At 40.9% G+C, this 17305-nt stretch overlaps 1 protein-coding gene across 4 annotated transcripts in view; it reads left to right on the top strand.

Moving 5' to 3' along the window:
- Fam13a (family with sequence similarity 13 member A) overlaps positions 1-17305 on the top strand; it is a 90583-nt gene that overhangs the window by 51705 nt on the left and 21573 nt on the right. For all 4 annotated transcript variants that reach the window (XM_031382046.1, XM_031382049.1, XM_031382047.1 and 1 more), the window contains 4 exons: positions 6294-6441; positions 14845-15049; positions 15537-15675; positions 16620-16701. In XM_031382046.1, coding sequence (XP_031237906.1) covers positions 6294-6441; positions 14845-15049; positions 15537-15675; positions 16620-16701 — 574 coding nt within the window. The remainder of the gene's footprint in view (positions 1-6293; positions 6442-14844; positions 15050-15536; positions 15676-16619; positions 16702-17305) is intronic.

Here is a 17305-nt window from a genome sequence, read left to right as displayed (position 1 = left end):
GATCTTAAATTCTTCTCCTGAGTGCCAGGAGAAGAACTTCTTACATGCTCTACCCATATGTAGCACCAATCAGCAACCGGCTCACTATAAACATTCACTCTTTAGAAGTACTACCATCATGACCACGATAGTTAGAAGAAATTAGATAGAGAAATAAAACCAAAGACAAACTCTGAATGTCACCCTTTATCATAGTTGCACCAATGGAGAAAAAGATATCACTTCACAGGATTGGGATTGCATCTATTTTGGGGGACTATTTTTATTACTATTCATTAAAGAATGGGAGATTTGTTTTCCATTTTTAACATACTCTCCCTTGTTTCAGTATGATTTTTTTTCAAATATCAGTTGGATGTTTTAAATACACTTCATGCCAACACCTATTTTGAAAATGATCATGACCTTGCACCTTCATTGCATGTCTTTATTTTTTATTTATTTTAAAAAGAGGGTTCCTGGGAATCTCAAGTAGGTACTATTCACCGAAAGTTACACATTCTTTTCTTCTGAGGTTTGAATTAAAAACATTTTAATCACACACAATGAAAAAAGTTCAAAGTCACTTCAAAATGTCACAAAGAAACGTAGCATTCCTTGTGGTGGGCAATGGAGAGGTTGGCACTTCAATAAAAATGTCTTCCCTGGGCTGTATAAGCGGAGGTAACTTTAGAAAGAGGTAGCATGTGTTTTATAACACATGGAGCCTAGAGTGGTTGTTCTTTCTTTCTGAAACTCATTTAGAAATCTCAGATCCCCAGAGGAGAAAGAATCCTTACCACTCATGTGACCCCCTTCTAGAATGCATGACTGAAAATACATTTTCAGACTTGTACTCACTATGGAGGTGTCTTACACTTTGGATCCTTCTGTAAGCTAAGCATTTTTCTTTAAAGGTTTACTTTTTTGTTGCTTTTTTTTTTTGTTTTTGTTTGTTTGTTTGTTTGTTTGTGACAGGGTTTCTCTATATAGCCCGGGCTGTTCTGGAACTCATTCTGTAGACCAGGCGGGCCTCGAACTCAGAAATCCACCTGCCTCTGCCTCCCAAGTGCTGGGATTAAAGGTGTGCACCACCATCGCCTGGTTTATTGTTTTAATTACACATTTGCATGTGAGTTAGATGCCCAATGGAGGCCACAGATATTAGATCTTCCTACAGATGTAATTACAGGCAGTTGTGCACTGTCTGATGTGAGCACTGGAAACTGAACTTGGGTCCTCTGTAAGAGTAGGAAGCACTCTAAATCACTGAGCCATCTCTCCAGCCCCAAGGAATTTTATATTGTGAAAATATGTTACACTTCATATAAAGTCTAGACTATTCAAATAATAAACTTATGGATCATTTTGCCATGGAAGTAAGTCAAGCAAGAATTACTAACTGTATGGAAGGGCATTGAATTACCAGAGAGAAATTATTTTATTTCAGGATTCCAAGGCAGGGAAGTGTTAAATTCTTTCAAGAAATTTTTATGTTCTTTTTGCCTTCTAAGCCCACCAATTAAGAGTGATTAGAAGCATACCTTTGATAACAAACAGGACATTCATCATAAAAGCCTATTTGCCTTTTTTTCTCATCCTGCTTCAAAAAAAAAAAAGTAATTAAATAAAAGAAGGAAAAGAAAATGAGAAGGGGAGAGGTTGAGGCTTGCCATGCAAGACTGAGAGTTGAGTGTCCCACAATCTCAAGTCCAAGCTTCCAGTGACCCTGAGAAACAGGTCTGTCCTGCTCACCACACACTGCTGGAGCTTGTGCACACTTGAACCTTGAGACTGTGTTATATGTCTGCTCTCCTTTATTATCAGGCCAAACAGTAAATGTTGGTGCTTTCCTGCGTCTTCAGTTAATACTGGTTTTTCCTGGGAAAGCTGCATTGTCCAGCAACCTCAAGTATTGTCATTCCCCATTCTAAATCCTTAGCCATTTACCTAAATTCTGTGTAGGGAATGGCTCATGAACTCATTTAACGTCCAAAGCTGGGGACAGAACAGAGAAAACCAAGCTCAGCTGGACAGATTCGAGTCTTGACAATGATGAGACAGACAAAGAGACTAAAGGTTAGTGAGGTAAATGGTTTCAATCAACATGTGGGATGTCACCTGAGGCCCAGGTGGGACAAGCTGCCTCCACTACTCAGACATTGAAAGTTTCTCTTCCACTCAGAATTCTATACCTTAAGCATTTGGGAAGTCTATTGCCCAGAACATGCTACATGCTCAATAAACCTTTGCTGAAGGTAGTAGAGGTAGACACAGAAATCTATGTACTTGTACTGTGGGAAATCTGTTTTATATGTTTTTGATTTGTATCTCACAACAACCTTAAGATATCTCAATCCAGTATTAGAAAAAGGGACGCTAATGTTCAAAGAGGCTGATCCACAGGTCTTGAAAGCAAAGCTGCTGGTAAACTCAGGTCTCTACCTCCAGAACCCATCCTTACCTATCTATTATACACGAGCCATCCATTATTCCACTAAGCAAAGATTCTTTGCGCTATCATATGAAGCAACATTTTGACAGAGGTTCATTGTGCTTCACATTGTAGCATGAACGATTTCTGAGGTGAAAATTGTGCAATTAATTTACTTTTTGATTGATCTGAAAATACTAGATGTGTAAACAACAGAAGTTTAAACCCAAAATATATCTGTATGTGAGGCTGCCCATGACAAGTTAACCTGAATGATCAAAGAGGAGAAACAGATAAGCAAATAGGCAGTATTTTCCGTGTCTATAATAAGTATCCCTAGAAAGTATGGGCTACCTTGCCAGGTGCTTCAGCTGAGGAACCTACAGTCAGGAAGAGCAGTTTGTCTTCTTGAACATGGCTACAGAGCCTGGGTAGCAACTGAGGAGCAACTTGCCATCACTGTCTCCTCCTGTGCAGGAGCCAATTCTGAAAGCCAAATCCAGGAAAGCACACCAGCTTCATAGACCAATTGGGTCATAAATTAGGACTCAGGCTGTAAGCTCAGAGGACAAGTAGAACAACAACCTTGGGGGTGGATCAGAGCCCAACAAGACAGACCAACTTGTGCATGAGCTCCACTACAACAGAGCATGCTCGCTGTGCAAGTGTGTCCGTGGTTGCACACACTGGGATAGATATAGGAAAGAGGGATGTGTCCATTGTTGTTCCAAGAATCAACTTCAGTTAACCTAGGTTTCACTATGCAGGATGTCCTCCTGTTCAACACCACCCTGGTGCCCACCCTGATGGCCTGGCCTTATGGGATTTCAGAAGCAGTAACTGCTTGCTATGCCTAAACCACATGAAAAACAAACAAACAAACAAACAAACAAACAAGGCCTCATTGAACAAAGCTTCTTCCTTCCTGAAATGTTCTTCCCAATTTTAACCCATTTCCTCACTTTCTACACAACTCTGCCTGTGTGTCATTATGAAAAGAAGTCATCCAATCTACGGCCACTTGATATAAAACAAGACACCTTGTCCACTGTCACTAACACTGTCTTTCCTTGTTTTATCACCACAGACCTAGTGCTGTTTTTTTTTTATTTTCAAAACGTTAAATGACTTGTTTATTTTTATTTTATGCATAAGGGTGTTTTGGCCACACATATGTCTGTGTACTATGTGTATGATGTTTCTGTGGAGGACAGACCCCCCTGGGACTGGGGTTACAGACAGTGGGAACCTCAATATAGGTGTGGAGAATGGAACCTGGGTTCTTTGCAAGTACAACAGTGTTTTTAACCACTGAGTCATCTTTCTAGCCCTGGAATAATTTCTTATTAACTGATTCTATCTATCATGTAACAATCATGGGACCTTTTAGTTTGTCTAACGAAATTTTTCCTAGTGTCTAAGAAACTCACACACACTAGAAAGCCGTTTCTCAGATGAACTAACGAGCACTTTCCCTCTTTGCGTGTCGTGTCTTTGACATGTAGTAACTGGCACTACTATACACTTAACTATGCAGAGCTTGGCTCAGCATGTGGGGCCTGTCACCCTTGCCTCTGCTTCTGGCTTCCCTCTTCTCAATCCCAGCGCTGGCCCCTGGAACCTGTTCTCCCACTGTAGCCAGGGTGCTCCTTGGTTTGCTTGCCTTTACACTAGTCCTCTTCTGCCTCTGCCTATGTGGCAGGGCTTCCTCTACATCCCTCCCACCCACACCTGCTGCCTGAGTCAGTGGCTACTGCTGATTAATGGCAAGCATACTTGTGGTTGTTTGCTCCTTTTTTTCCCATGATGCATAAATGTGTTCCATGTTTCGATGTATCATGCTTTACCTTAAATCCTCTCATACGTGCTGTGTCTCCTAGTCCCCTTACTAACCGTTTGGAGACCTGGCATATTACTCATTGGTCTTGACATGATACCTTATAGTAGCAGAAGGAGTCGTAGCTTCCGCTTGGCTGTCTCTTTGCTGGGTTGTAGACCTGCAGGCTTTGAGTATCATGTCTTAGATATTCACAAGAACTTTGAAAGATTGTTGAGAAATACTTATTTACTATATGCGTACCCATCTCTCTGTCTTACACATTTATAGTCATACAAACCCATACATTCACACAAAAATTTGACTGATTGTCCCTAAAACATCTAAAATCTGAATACGAGATTGAAGCTTTCATTCCTGATCCATTTAGGTTAAACTCACGGAACCAGTGGCTGAAGTAATATGACTGTTTGCCAGTAGACAGATAACAACCTGAAAATATCCTAGAGCAGCAGCTGAGGTCACTTATCAGATTTGAATTCATAACAGTAGCAAGATTACAGATATGAAGTAGCAACAAAATAATGTTATGATTGGGAGTCTCCACAGCACGGGGAAGTGTATTAAAGGGTCACAGCATCAGGAAGGTTGAGAACCCCTGCCCTAGAGTATAAGGCCTTGGTGTTTCATGGGATGCTACTGCTCCTCACAACCATATTGAAGTTTTGTTTTCTTCCCCATGTTAAGAAATGCCAGTCTTCATGCTTCACTCAAAAAGAACAGAATAGCACAAAGCACCAAGAATTCCCCTGGTGATCTCAAAGTGGGTCGAACAGCTACTAAAAGGAGCTGGAAGGCTGAAATAGCACTTTATTTTAAGTATAACAACATCTCCTACATTAATGAATTCACTTATGGTTTCCAGATGTTCTTGGTTTTTTTAATTAATAATAGGATAACTAAAAATAAATGCTCATTTACCTCCAAAGAAAATCTGTACTACTTGAAAAGTACATTTTCTAGTAAAAATATTTAAGCTTAGTCATGTATGATTTCGTGAAAACTGGAAGAGCTTTAGCAGCTTAACCTACAATATGCCAAGAGAACAAGTTAAAAAGACAGTTGTGTTGCAAAAGAATTCATTTAACTGCCATTTTAAACACACACACACACACACACACACACACACACACACACACACACGAGCACGAGCACTTAGCTTAAATATCTGCATTTTAGGGAAGGTTTTTCCCTTCCAACGTTTCCTAGCCAGGTGTGGTTACCACCAATGGCAGAGCCAAATGCAGCATTAGTATTCAGGGAAACTGAATAAACAGAAAAACAATGACAACTGCATAGTTTTTAGGATAAAATTACATATCACCAACTTGCCAGCTCTTACTTTTTTACTGGGAGGGAAGATCGCTCTCCCTGTGTTCTTGGCTTGTTTTCAGGGTCTGTTTCTCACTGCTAGCTGAGATGAAACACCAAACCCCGGCCATTTGAATTTGCGCAACAATGTTTTAATACTCAGAGAGCCTCCATAGTCTGTTCTCCCCCACACTCTAGAGAAAACGGCCCCATTTAATCGATCTAAGCCTGAAGGCTCAGAGGAGTGTGGTGGCCCTAGCTTCTCCCCTGCCCTTGCAGGAATGTTTACCTAAGCGGCAAAGACACCGCTTGCCAGACACACCGGGTTGCTGCCACAGCCTTAGCAACCATGGCCAGCTTTTTGTTGTTGTTTACCGTCTGATGGGCCATGCTCCTTTAAGAACTCCTTCTTAAACTCCTTCTCCTTCCCAGTCTTAGTCAGTAATCACTCAAGACCTGTCAGCTGCCTGGAGTTTTCTGGAGGAGCAGCCTAAAGAAAATCATCTTGCCTCTCCCTCCAAGAAGTTAAAGGCTGGCAGATGGACAGTGGCTATTTGCATGAGAGTAGCCAGATAGTGCCCAGGGGGCATCAAGCCCTGGTTTTTATTTCTGCAGTGGAAATGTTAGCAGCTGTGACTTGGGAGGTTGCAATCAGAAGGCGTGGAATCGATGCAAATGTTTTTGCATTTTGGTGAACAGTAGCTATTAGGGGACATTGTGCTGTTATTGCAGAGCCCCACAATGAAGATTCAGGAGTATCCCACTATATCCGACACCAAACAACAGAGGAATCAAGATGGTGAAGATCAGCAGGAGAGCTTCGGCCCAGATATGCCCCAGTTGGACCTGACAGCATTGTGCGATGAGAAGACCTGGGAAGGTAGGTGATCATCTGCCATTTGGGTTTTGCATTGAAAAAGCATATATGAATAAGTATATACAAGGCATGTGACCGCATCCCTACGCGGATCGGAGTATGAGCCATGCATGCAGAAGAAACTGGGTTTCTATTACTGAAGGAAAAAAAAAAAGACAAAATCCCTTATCAGGCATAGGAACATGCAGTTTAGTGTTGCCAAGGGTAGTTGCAATACAAGAAAGGAAAATATTCAGGCTCTTTGTCCTGGTGTCACCTTGCAGTATATTTTTAGCCCACCAAGAGGGCTGCCCTGCTTGTGGTACACTGTAGAAAGCCATCCACCCACCATCTCACCCACTACCCTTCATGCCTTAGCTGCCTCCTGCTACCTGCCAGCCACTCCACTATGTTACCCACTTCCTGAAGTATATATTCCAAGTTTTTAAACAAAGATATTCTTCATTGCTTCTCTTCTATCTTTTAATGTATACATTTAAAAAAATGTGGTTAACACATCATTGAGAACATTGTAAGCATTTCTTTGCTGAAGACAGAGCTCTGACATGATTTTTAGCTTGTTCTTTCTAGAGTCTTCTGATGAAGATATCAGAAATTTACTCTGAGGAAGAAGTTAGCTTTGTCACAACTATGTCAAGGCCCAAGCTGCCTCCTCCATCCCTCTGTCTACACTCAAACCTGTGTCACCGTTCTGCTCAGTGTGTGTCTGAAGGCCATAGTCAGGGAAAAATGGGCTCTTGGCTTTAGTAAGGCAGCTGAACATAACATAACTTAACGGAGAGTCACAACTATGAAAAGCAGCCCTGCTTGTGTGGGTATGCCCTGTCCCTATCCTGACCACTCCTCCGTTCTCATCTAATGATCAAAAGTCCATGTGAAGAGCCCACAGGGTGAAAAGGTATCCTACTTACTGTCCTGACCCAAGCTCTGTGAGAACAGATTGCTTAATTTTCATGTTTTCCCCCAATAATCTAAGCAACCTGTTCTGGTTGTTTTCATATAATTTAGTCAGCAGATCTGAAATTTTCTCGGATCATTCCAACTCAAAATATTCAGAGAATAAACGAGGGTATGGTTGACTTGTTTCGTGTGAAATTTAACTGGTCTATTTCTGGATATCTATTGGTTTGACATTCATTTTTGACCACTTTGAAATAAGTGTATGTCTTTTTAATCTATTAGTTGGTAACAATCTGGCTTCTCTAACCTTAAGAGTCTCAGAGGTCAGTGTTGCCCAAATAAAAGCAAAAGCCCAAATAAATAAATACCATGTTTGATTTCAGTGATATAGGCTATCATATGGCTTTTAAATAAAAAGAAGAATCTGAAGCCAGAATTCAAATGAGCTACAGTCTCTTCCTTGCTCCTCCCCTGAAATAGACTCAGTTTGATTATTTCTCTTGGTTAATTACAAATATAAATTTCTCTCTCAACACACATAGCTTAAAATAACACTGAACAAGCTCTTTAGAGTGGTTAGAAGCCAGTGTAGAGTTTCATAGAAATCTTTCCATTGTGGGAGGCAACAGGGGTTTGTTTTTGTTGTTTTTGTTTGTTTCTTTGTTTTTTGGAGGGGAAACTGGGAATGGAGAAATTTACATGTAAATAAAGAAAATATCTAAAAAAAAAAAAAAAAAAAAAAAAAAAAAAAAAGAATTTTTCTGCGGAGAATAAAAGTGTGGAGGAAGCAGCATTTTATTTAGAAGGCTGTGCAGGATGTTTTCCTCAAGGTTAGGAAAATACACTTTCCAGGCTGGCCTGGCATGAGACCTGTGTTGGTGAATTGCTCTGGCTAGTCTTTTTTTTTTTTTTTTAACCCCATTACATTTGCATTTGTTGTTGAACTTCTACAACTCTAAAATCTACAGGGGTTTATTTTTCAAGGTCATTTTGGCAGTTCGGTTACTGCTTTCACTAACTTTCTAACTTACACATTTTAATTTCCAAGTTGCTTTACAATAGGAACGTGGCCCTAAGTATAGTCAAAATAAAGGAACCAACGTGCAAAGCTAGGTTAAATGACAACAAGAAATTTGATGGCTAGAATATCATTTATAGCTTCTCTAAGAAACGGACAGAAGTTTTCCTAGTAGCCAATGAACTTCACACTAGTTTAAATTGTGCCCACAAAAACAAGACAACAAACTATAAAATCGGAAGCAATACTCATGAAACTGTACAGACAAATATCCACTCTTAGCCTCCATTCCCCTCAAAGCCACAGTGTAGAGGGACACTCTGAGTTTGTATGCCTGCTCCCTGGTCTGTGCCATTGGTCACAGTCTGATGTGGAGCCAGGAAAGGTCACCTGATGTGGGGTAGCCTGAATGGCTGACATAGAAACCCCTGCCATGTGTGCTGCGGAAATAATGTTCTCCAAGTTATTAAGCTTAGGATAAAAGAAACAATGAAAGGGATTGAAATGGTAAGTAGATTCCATAGTCTACAGAGTGGAACCCTTGAAAAGTAAACATAGTGTCCATCTCACCCGGCTTGCTGGCCTGCAGTCAACCGTGCCTTCGCCTTTTAAGGCACATTATGTAATCTGTTTTGCCGTTATATGTTTTGGTTTTAGAGTTTCAACTCTCCAAATGAATGCATAAATCAAGGGAATTGTTCTGATATTGAAAGGTAATTAGAACTGTGCAATTAAAAGGCATATTGATGTGTATGATATTTAAACATAACTATATTTTATTTGCCCTGAAATTAGGCTTCAAGAGCGCTTTTCCCTGGGAATGGTAGGTCACACTTATAACCCCAATGTGGGGAGGCTTATAATCCCAATATGTGTGAGACAGCAGAATCACCTTAACTTTGAGGCCAGCCTGTGCTACAGAGTGAGACCCTGTAGCACAGGTTGGCCTTGGAATTACCAATGTGAGCCTCCACAAACAACTAACAGCACATTTTTTTTTAAAGGTCACAAAATGTTTAATTTTTCTCAGTTGTTACTTACAATGGACAATAACTTTGGAGAGAAATTTGAAGAGAAGCTGGTGAGATGGCTTAGTAGGTAATAGCATGCGTTTATTGTTCATGCCAAAGATCTGAGTTTAACTCCCAGCATCTACATCAGACAGCTTACAACTGCTTGTAACTTCAGCAGATGCCCCCTAACTTCAGGTACATGCACATATACAGACATACCCACATGTACATGTAAAATAAACAATAATAAAACATATTTTTTAAAAAGAGTCATGGAGAGGAGTTAGCAGGAGGGTTCAGTGGGTCAGGGCACTTGTCACCAAGTCTGATAACCTGAGCTCAGTCCCCAGAATTTACATTGTGGAAGTAGAAAAGCAACTGTCACAAATGGTTCTCTACCCACCACATGTGTGCCATGGCACACACAAAGACAATCAATCAAATCAATTGATTAATTGATCAATATAAAAAAGTATTTTATGCCGGGCGGTGGTGGCGCACGCCTTTAATCCCAGCACTTGGGAGGCAGAGGCAGGTGGATTTCTGAGTTCGAGGCCAGCCTGGTCTACAAAGTGAGTTCCAGGACAGCCAGGGCTACTCAGAGAAACCCTGTCTCGAAAAACCAAAAAAAAAAAAAAGTATTTTATAAGATTCAAGGAGAAGCAAGTGGTCTTAAAATATCTCTAGTTGACCCAACCCATCATACAATTAGGAAAGCTGAGCATCTCCTAACTTCTAGATCATGCACTAAGCAGTGCTAATCAGACATCCCATCAAACAGGGAAAATAAGAACCCAATTCTTGGGTTCAAATCCTGGCTCTGCTAATTCTATGGGAAAATTAGGAAATCTGTCTCCATTTTGCCTTGCTCCCATTGTCTTTAAATAGGTGTAACAACAAAAGTAAATAATAATACATAATAAATATAATCATTGTTTAGCAAGGATTAAATGAGTTAATATCTGCTGCTTCCACATCCTATGGTCACCATATGAGTGTTACTGCTTTTCTTTCCCACAAATATCTCTAAATATACTTTGGGAGAAAATTCAGCTAATATATTGTATGAAATTCTCAAAGAAGTGATAATTTTTAAAGAAGCAAAATCAATAATAACTAGGCAGGCCCTCCATGTATTTGCTAAGTGTTTCCCATTCACACCAACCTCTATTCCTCTTTATTTTTTTTGTAATAGGCTAGACACTGGATTGGGAAATGCAACACTTGAAGAGAGAGCAGCTGGATCCCTAGCAGGGTCTTCATGATAGCTTTCTCTGAGACGTGTGAGGCATGGAAGACAGGCAGAGCAGTACACAGTGACCGATTAAGAAACTATGTGTACATGTGCAAGCCCATGGGTCCGGGTCACCTCAAATGGCATCGTTCTTTTGGTTGGAGTCATCAGTCCTATTCTGTCCCACACATTTATCAATAAGTTCAGAAGACCTGCTGGGGACCTGGCTTCTTTGCAGATAGAGGCAAAACAGATCTGTGAGCCTTAAAAATTAAACATGGGATTGATAAAGGTGACTGCTAAGGTGCCTTATCAAAGGTAGTTTCTGAGGCTTTTTTAGACAATGTTAGTAAGACTAACATTGTTCTAAGGTTGAATTTTAGAACAGAGAAAGAATTGATGAAAGTAAGCCCTCCAGTGTAGCCTCTAAGTTTCCATGTCTGGGACACTCTAGCACCTCTGTGAACAACTAAGAAGACAGTTATGACATCATGCGTGCCGAGCAATAATGGCTCTAATAACATAGTCGGGAAAGAACTCTGGAAACTATTGTCTCCCTTAATTTTGTCCAGATTTCTTATAAAGAACTCATTTCAATCGCCAGTTTCTTTGAGATAGCCAATGGTTGCAGCCAGATAAGCAGAGTGCAGCTGTCTCAATGCCCTGTGCCAGCTTTGCTTGAAGATGAACTTCCTGTGTTGGATTGATTCCCTTTAAGACCCTGTGTAACGTGGTCTCTGAATTAAGATTTCTCAAAACTTAATCTTACTAGTTACATACAGGAACACAGCTTTTATATTTGTTATTTCTGATGACCTGCTATGGTGTCAAATGACCTAAATGAACTAATTTTTAATAATAAATTACATGATTATATCTAGAGTTCATTGTGAGTGTACTGAAGTGATTTTTATTTGAAAATGAAAATGTGCTCATTTTATGTCCTGCTGTAGGGGGAAAATGCAGTGACTTTTTTGTTGTCCCCTTGAGTACTATTTTTGCAATATTCTTGTTTCAATGTTCTAGAGTTACTGACTAAATGTAAACTATTTTTCAAGCAACTTTTACAAATATCTGGTGATGCTTCCTCAAAACTGGTCTCTACAAAGCAATGTAATGGTGTATACTATGTCACAAGATGCCAGCCTGTTCCTTGGTTCCTAGTTGAGTGACAATTGCCAAATGTAAGCCAGGCTATTTCAGACTAAGGTGGAAAGGATTGAATCGATTCTTTAGTATATGAGATACATTTTGCATGTCAGTTTGTTACTTTCTTAAATGGAGTCCTTTAGATTGAGACTGCATAGAAGGGAGAAGAAGCCGCTCTCCTAAGTGTTCCACGTTGCAGAACTGGGGACCATCACTTCTATTCCACCTGTGGAACAGTGATGAAATATTGCTCTTTATTTTGCTAAAGCTAAAATTCACAATGAGTTTATACCTCTTGTCTTTCAGTAATGGATTATTGTTTGTTTGTTTGTTTATCAATGAAATGATTGGTCCGAGAGAGAGACAAAATAAACCTGTATTAAATAAGAGAATGGATAGATGGCTTCAGGTTACCTACCACTCCTAATTCAGTCTATTTATAATGAGTTTATGACCATAAAGACCAAGTAGTTGAAAACTCAAAGATGTTTTTATTTTAGAAAATATATTCTGCTGGATTAAAATTTAAATTGAGGGTGTTAAGATCAAGTTAAGACTTTTTCAAACTATATTTCTTTTTTCCTGATGAATAGAAATCTCAAGTTAGCTAGTGTGTCCTTGTGCCAATATCAACATTGTACTTCGTTTTGTCAAATCTTTGGGTCCAGTCTCCTTAGTTGTTCACTCATCTGCAGAGAGGCCAGGGCCAGCAGTGTGGCTGCTTGGGCCATCTTAACTCTTTCCAGTCTGGTTGAGTTGATTTTTGTCTTAGGAAATAGAAGATGTGATCTAGTCAATCTAACAGCCTCATTTTCTGCACCGTAAACACTAAAGTTTACATTTCTCCCAGAGACTCCTTTCATCTGCCTCCCTCCTTTCCTGGTGCTTTTCATTCTTCTCTGTTGGCAGAGCAGAGCTGCTCAGTCCTATAAGCTGCTAGTTAGCTCATACGGACTGATACCGTTAGTCCAAAGAATGAGATGTTTGTTTCCAGGCTTAGCCATGTGCATTGCCCCATGTTTTGAGCCTCAATAAATGAGACTTTTTTTTCCTTGAACATTTTTATTTTCAGAATATTTGCCTACGTTCCCAGATAACTTGAGTTCCTTTAAACTCTGCAAACCTTGTTCTTTATTATTTCATATTTCAAATGAACATGCTGATCTTTCTATTGTGCTGTGAAGTTTTCACCAAGTTTCAGGGAATCATCACTGATTTTGCAGCTCTGGCACTTTCTAAAGCAAAACACTTACTCGGAAGTTAGAAGACACGGGAGCAGACCCTTTCTTCTGACTGGTGATTGTTCTTAACTTCCTTACCTCTCAGTGGCCTTATCTCTCAGCAGCCTGAGATCAGCAGTTCTCAAAGCTGACTTTCACGTGGGCACTTGAATCATTTGGGCAGTTTTTAAATGGGTGCATGCTTCCGTGTGTGTGCACACTGGTGTATGTGCATGTAGATATACATGTGTGCCTGTCAGTCATATCTGGACCTTCATTTAAGTATACATTATGTGGGCTAGGTTAAGGATTTATGTGTTCCTAGTTTCCCTGGGTACCAAGGGTGAGAAATCTTAAAAGCTATTCACCTGTCTCTGATATTCTTGTATTATAAAATGGTCTTTCCAGATACAAAGTGTAAGCATATTTATTCCGTATAGCTGTGTATGGTTGCAAGCTTCATAATGAAGGAGCAATTAGGAGTTCTGTGATTCAGACATTAAGACCAGAGATCAGAGCAAAAACTAGACTTGTGGATATCACTAAATGGCAAGTGCACTCAAAGACTTCAGTGCAGAGTACTGAATTACATGGAAAACAGTGTGCTATCTGAGATCTATCTTGAAGCCTTTTAGATACAGCTGTAGAGCTTTTCTTAGTATTTGTTTTGTCTGATGGGGAAGTAAGGGTGGGTGCAGCACCTGTGCAACAATGAACTTGTGGCACAGTTCATTGAGAGAGAATGAATGAGCTGAGAGAATGAGCTGAGGAGCTGGTTCTGTCCTTCCAACATCAAGTTCAGGTCATCAGACTTGGTGACCAGGGCCTTCACTCGCTGAGCCATTTTGCTAGCCCAATACTTGCTGTTATTGTCCAACTAAGGAAAGGAGTATTTTGAAATGTGGCTTGTGAGAAACAGAAATAAACACCGCTTCTTGCCTCGTAAAATAAAAGGTCAGGATTTTGTGCTTTTTTTTCTCTCTGATTAACTAAAAATAATTTGTATGGGTTTGGCATCTATACGGCTTTTTTTTCCTCTCTTCATAATTCATGTGTGCTCCCTCTACCTGCTCTTGGGCAGCTTCTGAAATTACAAGTGCAAAGCACAGCCAGAAGCATGCTAATCCTGTGTACCAGGCAGAGAGCACAGCCAGAAGCATGCTAATCCTGCATGCTCGGCAGAGAGGCATGCTTATGCCGTGTACTAGGCAGGGAGGCATGTACAGCTAGAAGCATGCTAAGCCTATATACTAAGCAGAGGCACAGGGAGAAGCATTCTAATCCTCTGCCATAGGTAGAGAGGCTTGCACAGTCAGAAGCAAGCTAATCCTGGAAACTAAGCAGAGAGACACAGGGAGAAACATGCTAATATTGCATGCTAGGCAGAGGCCCAGCGAGAAGTCTTACTAAAGACTAAGTCTTACCCACACAGAGGTTGTATACCCTTGGAAAATAGGATCTCACAAGTCTAACATGGCTCCTTAGTTGTCAGGATAGTCCTAGTGCTATGTGCATGCACCCCTTCCCCAAACACTCATGGCTCTTCTAGTGGTGCTCCTGCTTGGAAAGGATTCTATATCACTTTTCTATTCAGGAAAATTGGAATTATACACAATTGGATATGTACCTTGCAGGGTATTTCTTGGGGTGGCCCTAGCAAATTCTGGTCAGAAAGCAAGTGAGAATAGAGATAAAGTCAGGTGGTGGCCATGAGATGCAGTGGTGATCTCAGTTAGACATAATGTCTACTCTGGACATTAGATATGAAGCAAGAAGCCACCCAATGGGCGGTGACCTCAAACATTTCAGGAAATCAGGGTGATGATGCTTTCAAGAACAGTGTTAACCTCGTAAATCACATCTGTTTTCCAGAGCCCATCCCTTCCTGGCAGCAAGAGAATGCAGACTCTGATGAAGCCCGCCTCTCCCCACAGGCTGGGCGCCTGATTCACCAGTTTCTGGATGAGGACAGCGACCCCATGCTGTCCCCCAGGTTCTATGCCTACGGGCAGAGCAGGCAGTACCTGGATGACACAGAAGTGCCCCCTTCTCCCCCCAACTCCCATTCTTTCATGAGGTACGTTCCGTGTTATTGAGAAGCAACTGCAATAGCCACATAGCATCGGAACAGACAGAATGTCACCGATGGCTAGCTGAATTAGCAAAACATTAAGTTGGGGATTTGTGGGGAGCCACACCTAAAGTATAGTATGCAAGGCTGTATTGGAGTTTCCGCTTGAGATGTGGCCCAACTGTAGAGCTCATCTTGAATTCCAGTTGGCACCTCCTTTCTAAAGCTCTGTCAAACTTAACATTTAGGCCTAGAGTCCATCTCAGATTGTGTTGATAATGTAAGTGGAAGTGAGTGAGAATCACAGACTTATTTATTAGGTGGCATATACAGAACTCTGATGCACTCAGAAAAATGCACCCATCCCTTGGGTTTTATCAAAGGGGAGGAGATGTTTTCACTCTTCTGTGCCATCTACTCTCGGATCCTGAAGGACCTCCCCATAGTTATTGGTCATTCACGGGGTGGCTAACCCAGGCCATATTCTTTGCAGGCGGCGAAGCTCCTCCCTGGGGTCCTACGACGATGAGCAAGAGGACCTGACACCTGTGCAGCTAACCAGAAGGATTCAGACCCTTAAAAAGAAGATCCGGAAGTTTGAGGACAGGTTTGAAGAAGAGAGGAAGTACAGAGTGAGTTCTCTGTAGGATCTCCTCACCCCAATATTCCTTTCAGCTGCAGTTCTCAACCCGTGGGTCTCAAATACACTACACGCCTGACATTTGTGTTACATTTCATAACAGTACCAAACTTACTGTTAGGAAGTAACAACAAAATAAATTTATGGTTGAGGTGTTACTATTACATGAGGAACTGTATTAAAGGGTCACAGCATTTGGAAAGTTGAGAACCATGAATTTAGAGGATACTGGAAGCTGATTAAAGAAGGGTATTTTTACTTGTTGGGCTAAAATTTGATTCAGGGTTATCTGCTACAGTTTCTTCCTTGCTGAGCTCTTTCCGTTGTTTTTGGCTGTGTCTTGGTTTCCCAAGCCAGTGGCAAGAGGGCAATTTTCATGGTGGCTGCAATATAAGCTATGAACTCTTCCACTTCCTGCTTCATTAGCTGAAATATAGAAATAATAGAAAGGGGGATGTGGATCCCACAGACATCCATGATAATAAAGATCCAGTATTCTGCCTTAAGGAAATTGGCTTGAGTACCAGAAATAAGCAGTAAAATATTTACTCCAGTAGGCTGGAAAGATGGCTTAGTGGTTAAGAGTACCATCTGTTCTTCCAAAGGACCCAGGTTCAATCCCTAGTACCCACATGGCAGCTTACAACTGTCCCTAACTCCAGTTCCAAGGGATCTGATACCCTCACACCAATGCACATAAAATAAAGTTAAATAAACTTTTTTTTTTTTTTTTGTTTTTGTTTTTGTTTTTCGAGACAGGGTTTCTCTGTATAGCTCTGGCTGTCCTGGAACTCACTCTGTAAACCAGGCTGGCCTCGAACTCAAAAATCCGCCTGCCTTTGCCTCCCAAGTGCTGGGATTAAAGGCGTGTACCACCACCGCCTGGCATAAACCATTTTTTTAAAAAAATATTTACTCTAGACTTTCTTTTCCCAGCCCTCCCACAGTGACAAGGCAGCCAATCCAGAGGTTCTGAAATGGACAAATGACTTAGCCAAATTCCGGAAACAGCTGAAAGGTAAGTGAAGTTACTGGCATAGCACACATGCAATAAACCAGGAGCCAAATCCCTAGTGTCTGCTGAGGTTCACCAGAGTGTCACCATCAGGGCTTCCAAGGCCTGGAGACACTTCCCAGTTCACCCAGTTCTTTTTGGAACAAAAAAAGACTAAGACTAAGACTTTGGGGTGTCTCATGTCACAAGACATCCAGACAAGATATGTAATGAATTCCTCAATGTGTCTTTATTTCTGCACACTCCTAGAAAGATGGCTTTACGTTAGTACTCCTTCTACCTACTTATTCTAAAGTTGCACTTCCTGGAGTGTTAGAAGGCATTTCATCAGAGACAAATCTGAAAGGGCTAGCCTAGCCCCCTTACTCTTGAACAGCTTTCTGTATTTAAGAATAGTCATAGAAGCAACTAAACGAAATGGGGTATGCAGTAGATTGGATGAAAAGCAGTGGTCTGTGTCTGATTTTTGAAATTCGTTGGCCCACTTCTGACATCAAATCCCTAGCCAAAGTGACCAAAAGTCAGGTGCTAAAAGCTAACACTTTCCCAGGAATTAGAATTTGGAAAACATTTCTGAAGATGTAGAAACAGTCTATTACAGATTGGT

The sequence above is a fragment of the Mastomys coucha genome, unplaced genomic scaffold, assembly GCF_008632895.1.
Source record: "Mastomys coucha isolate ucsf_1 unplaced genomic scaffold, UCSF_Mcou_1 pScaffold20, whole genome shotgun sequence".
NCBI classification, from domain to species: domain Eukaryota; kingdom Metazoa; phylum Chordata; class Mammalia; order Rodentia; family Muridae; genus Mastomys; species Mastomys coucha.
The sequence above is the reverse complement of the archived record's forward strand: the minus strand, read 5'-3'. Positions and strand labels throughout refer to the sequence as shown.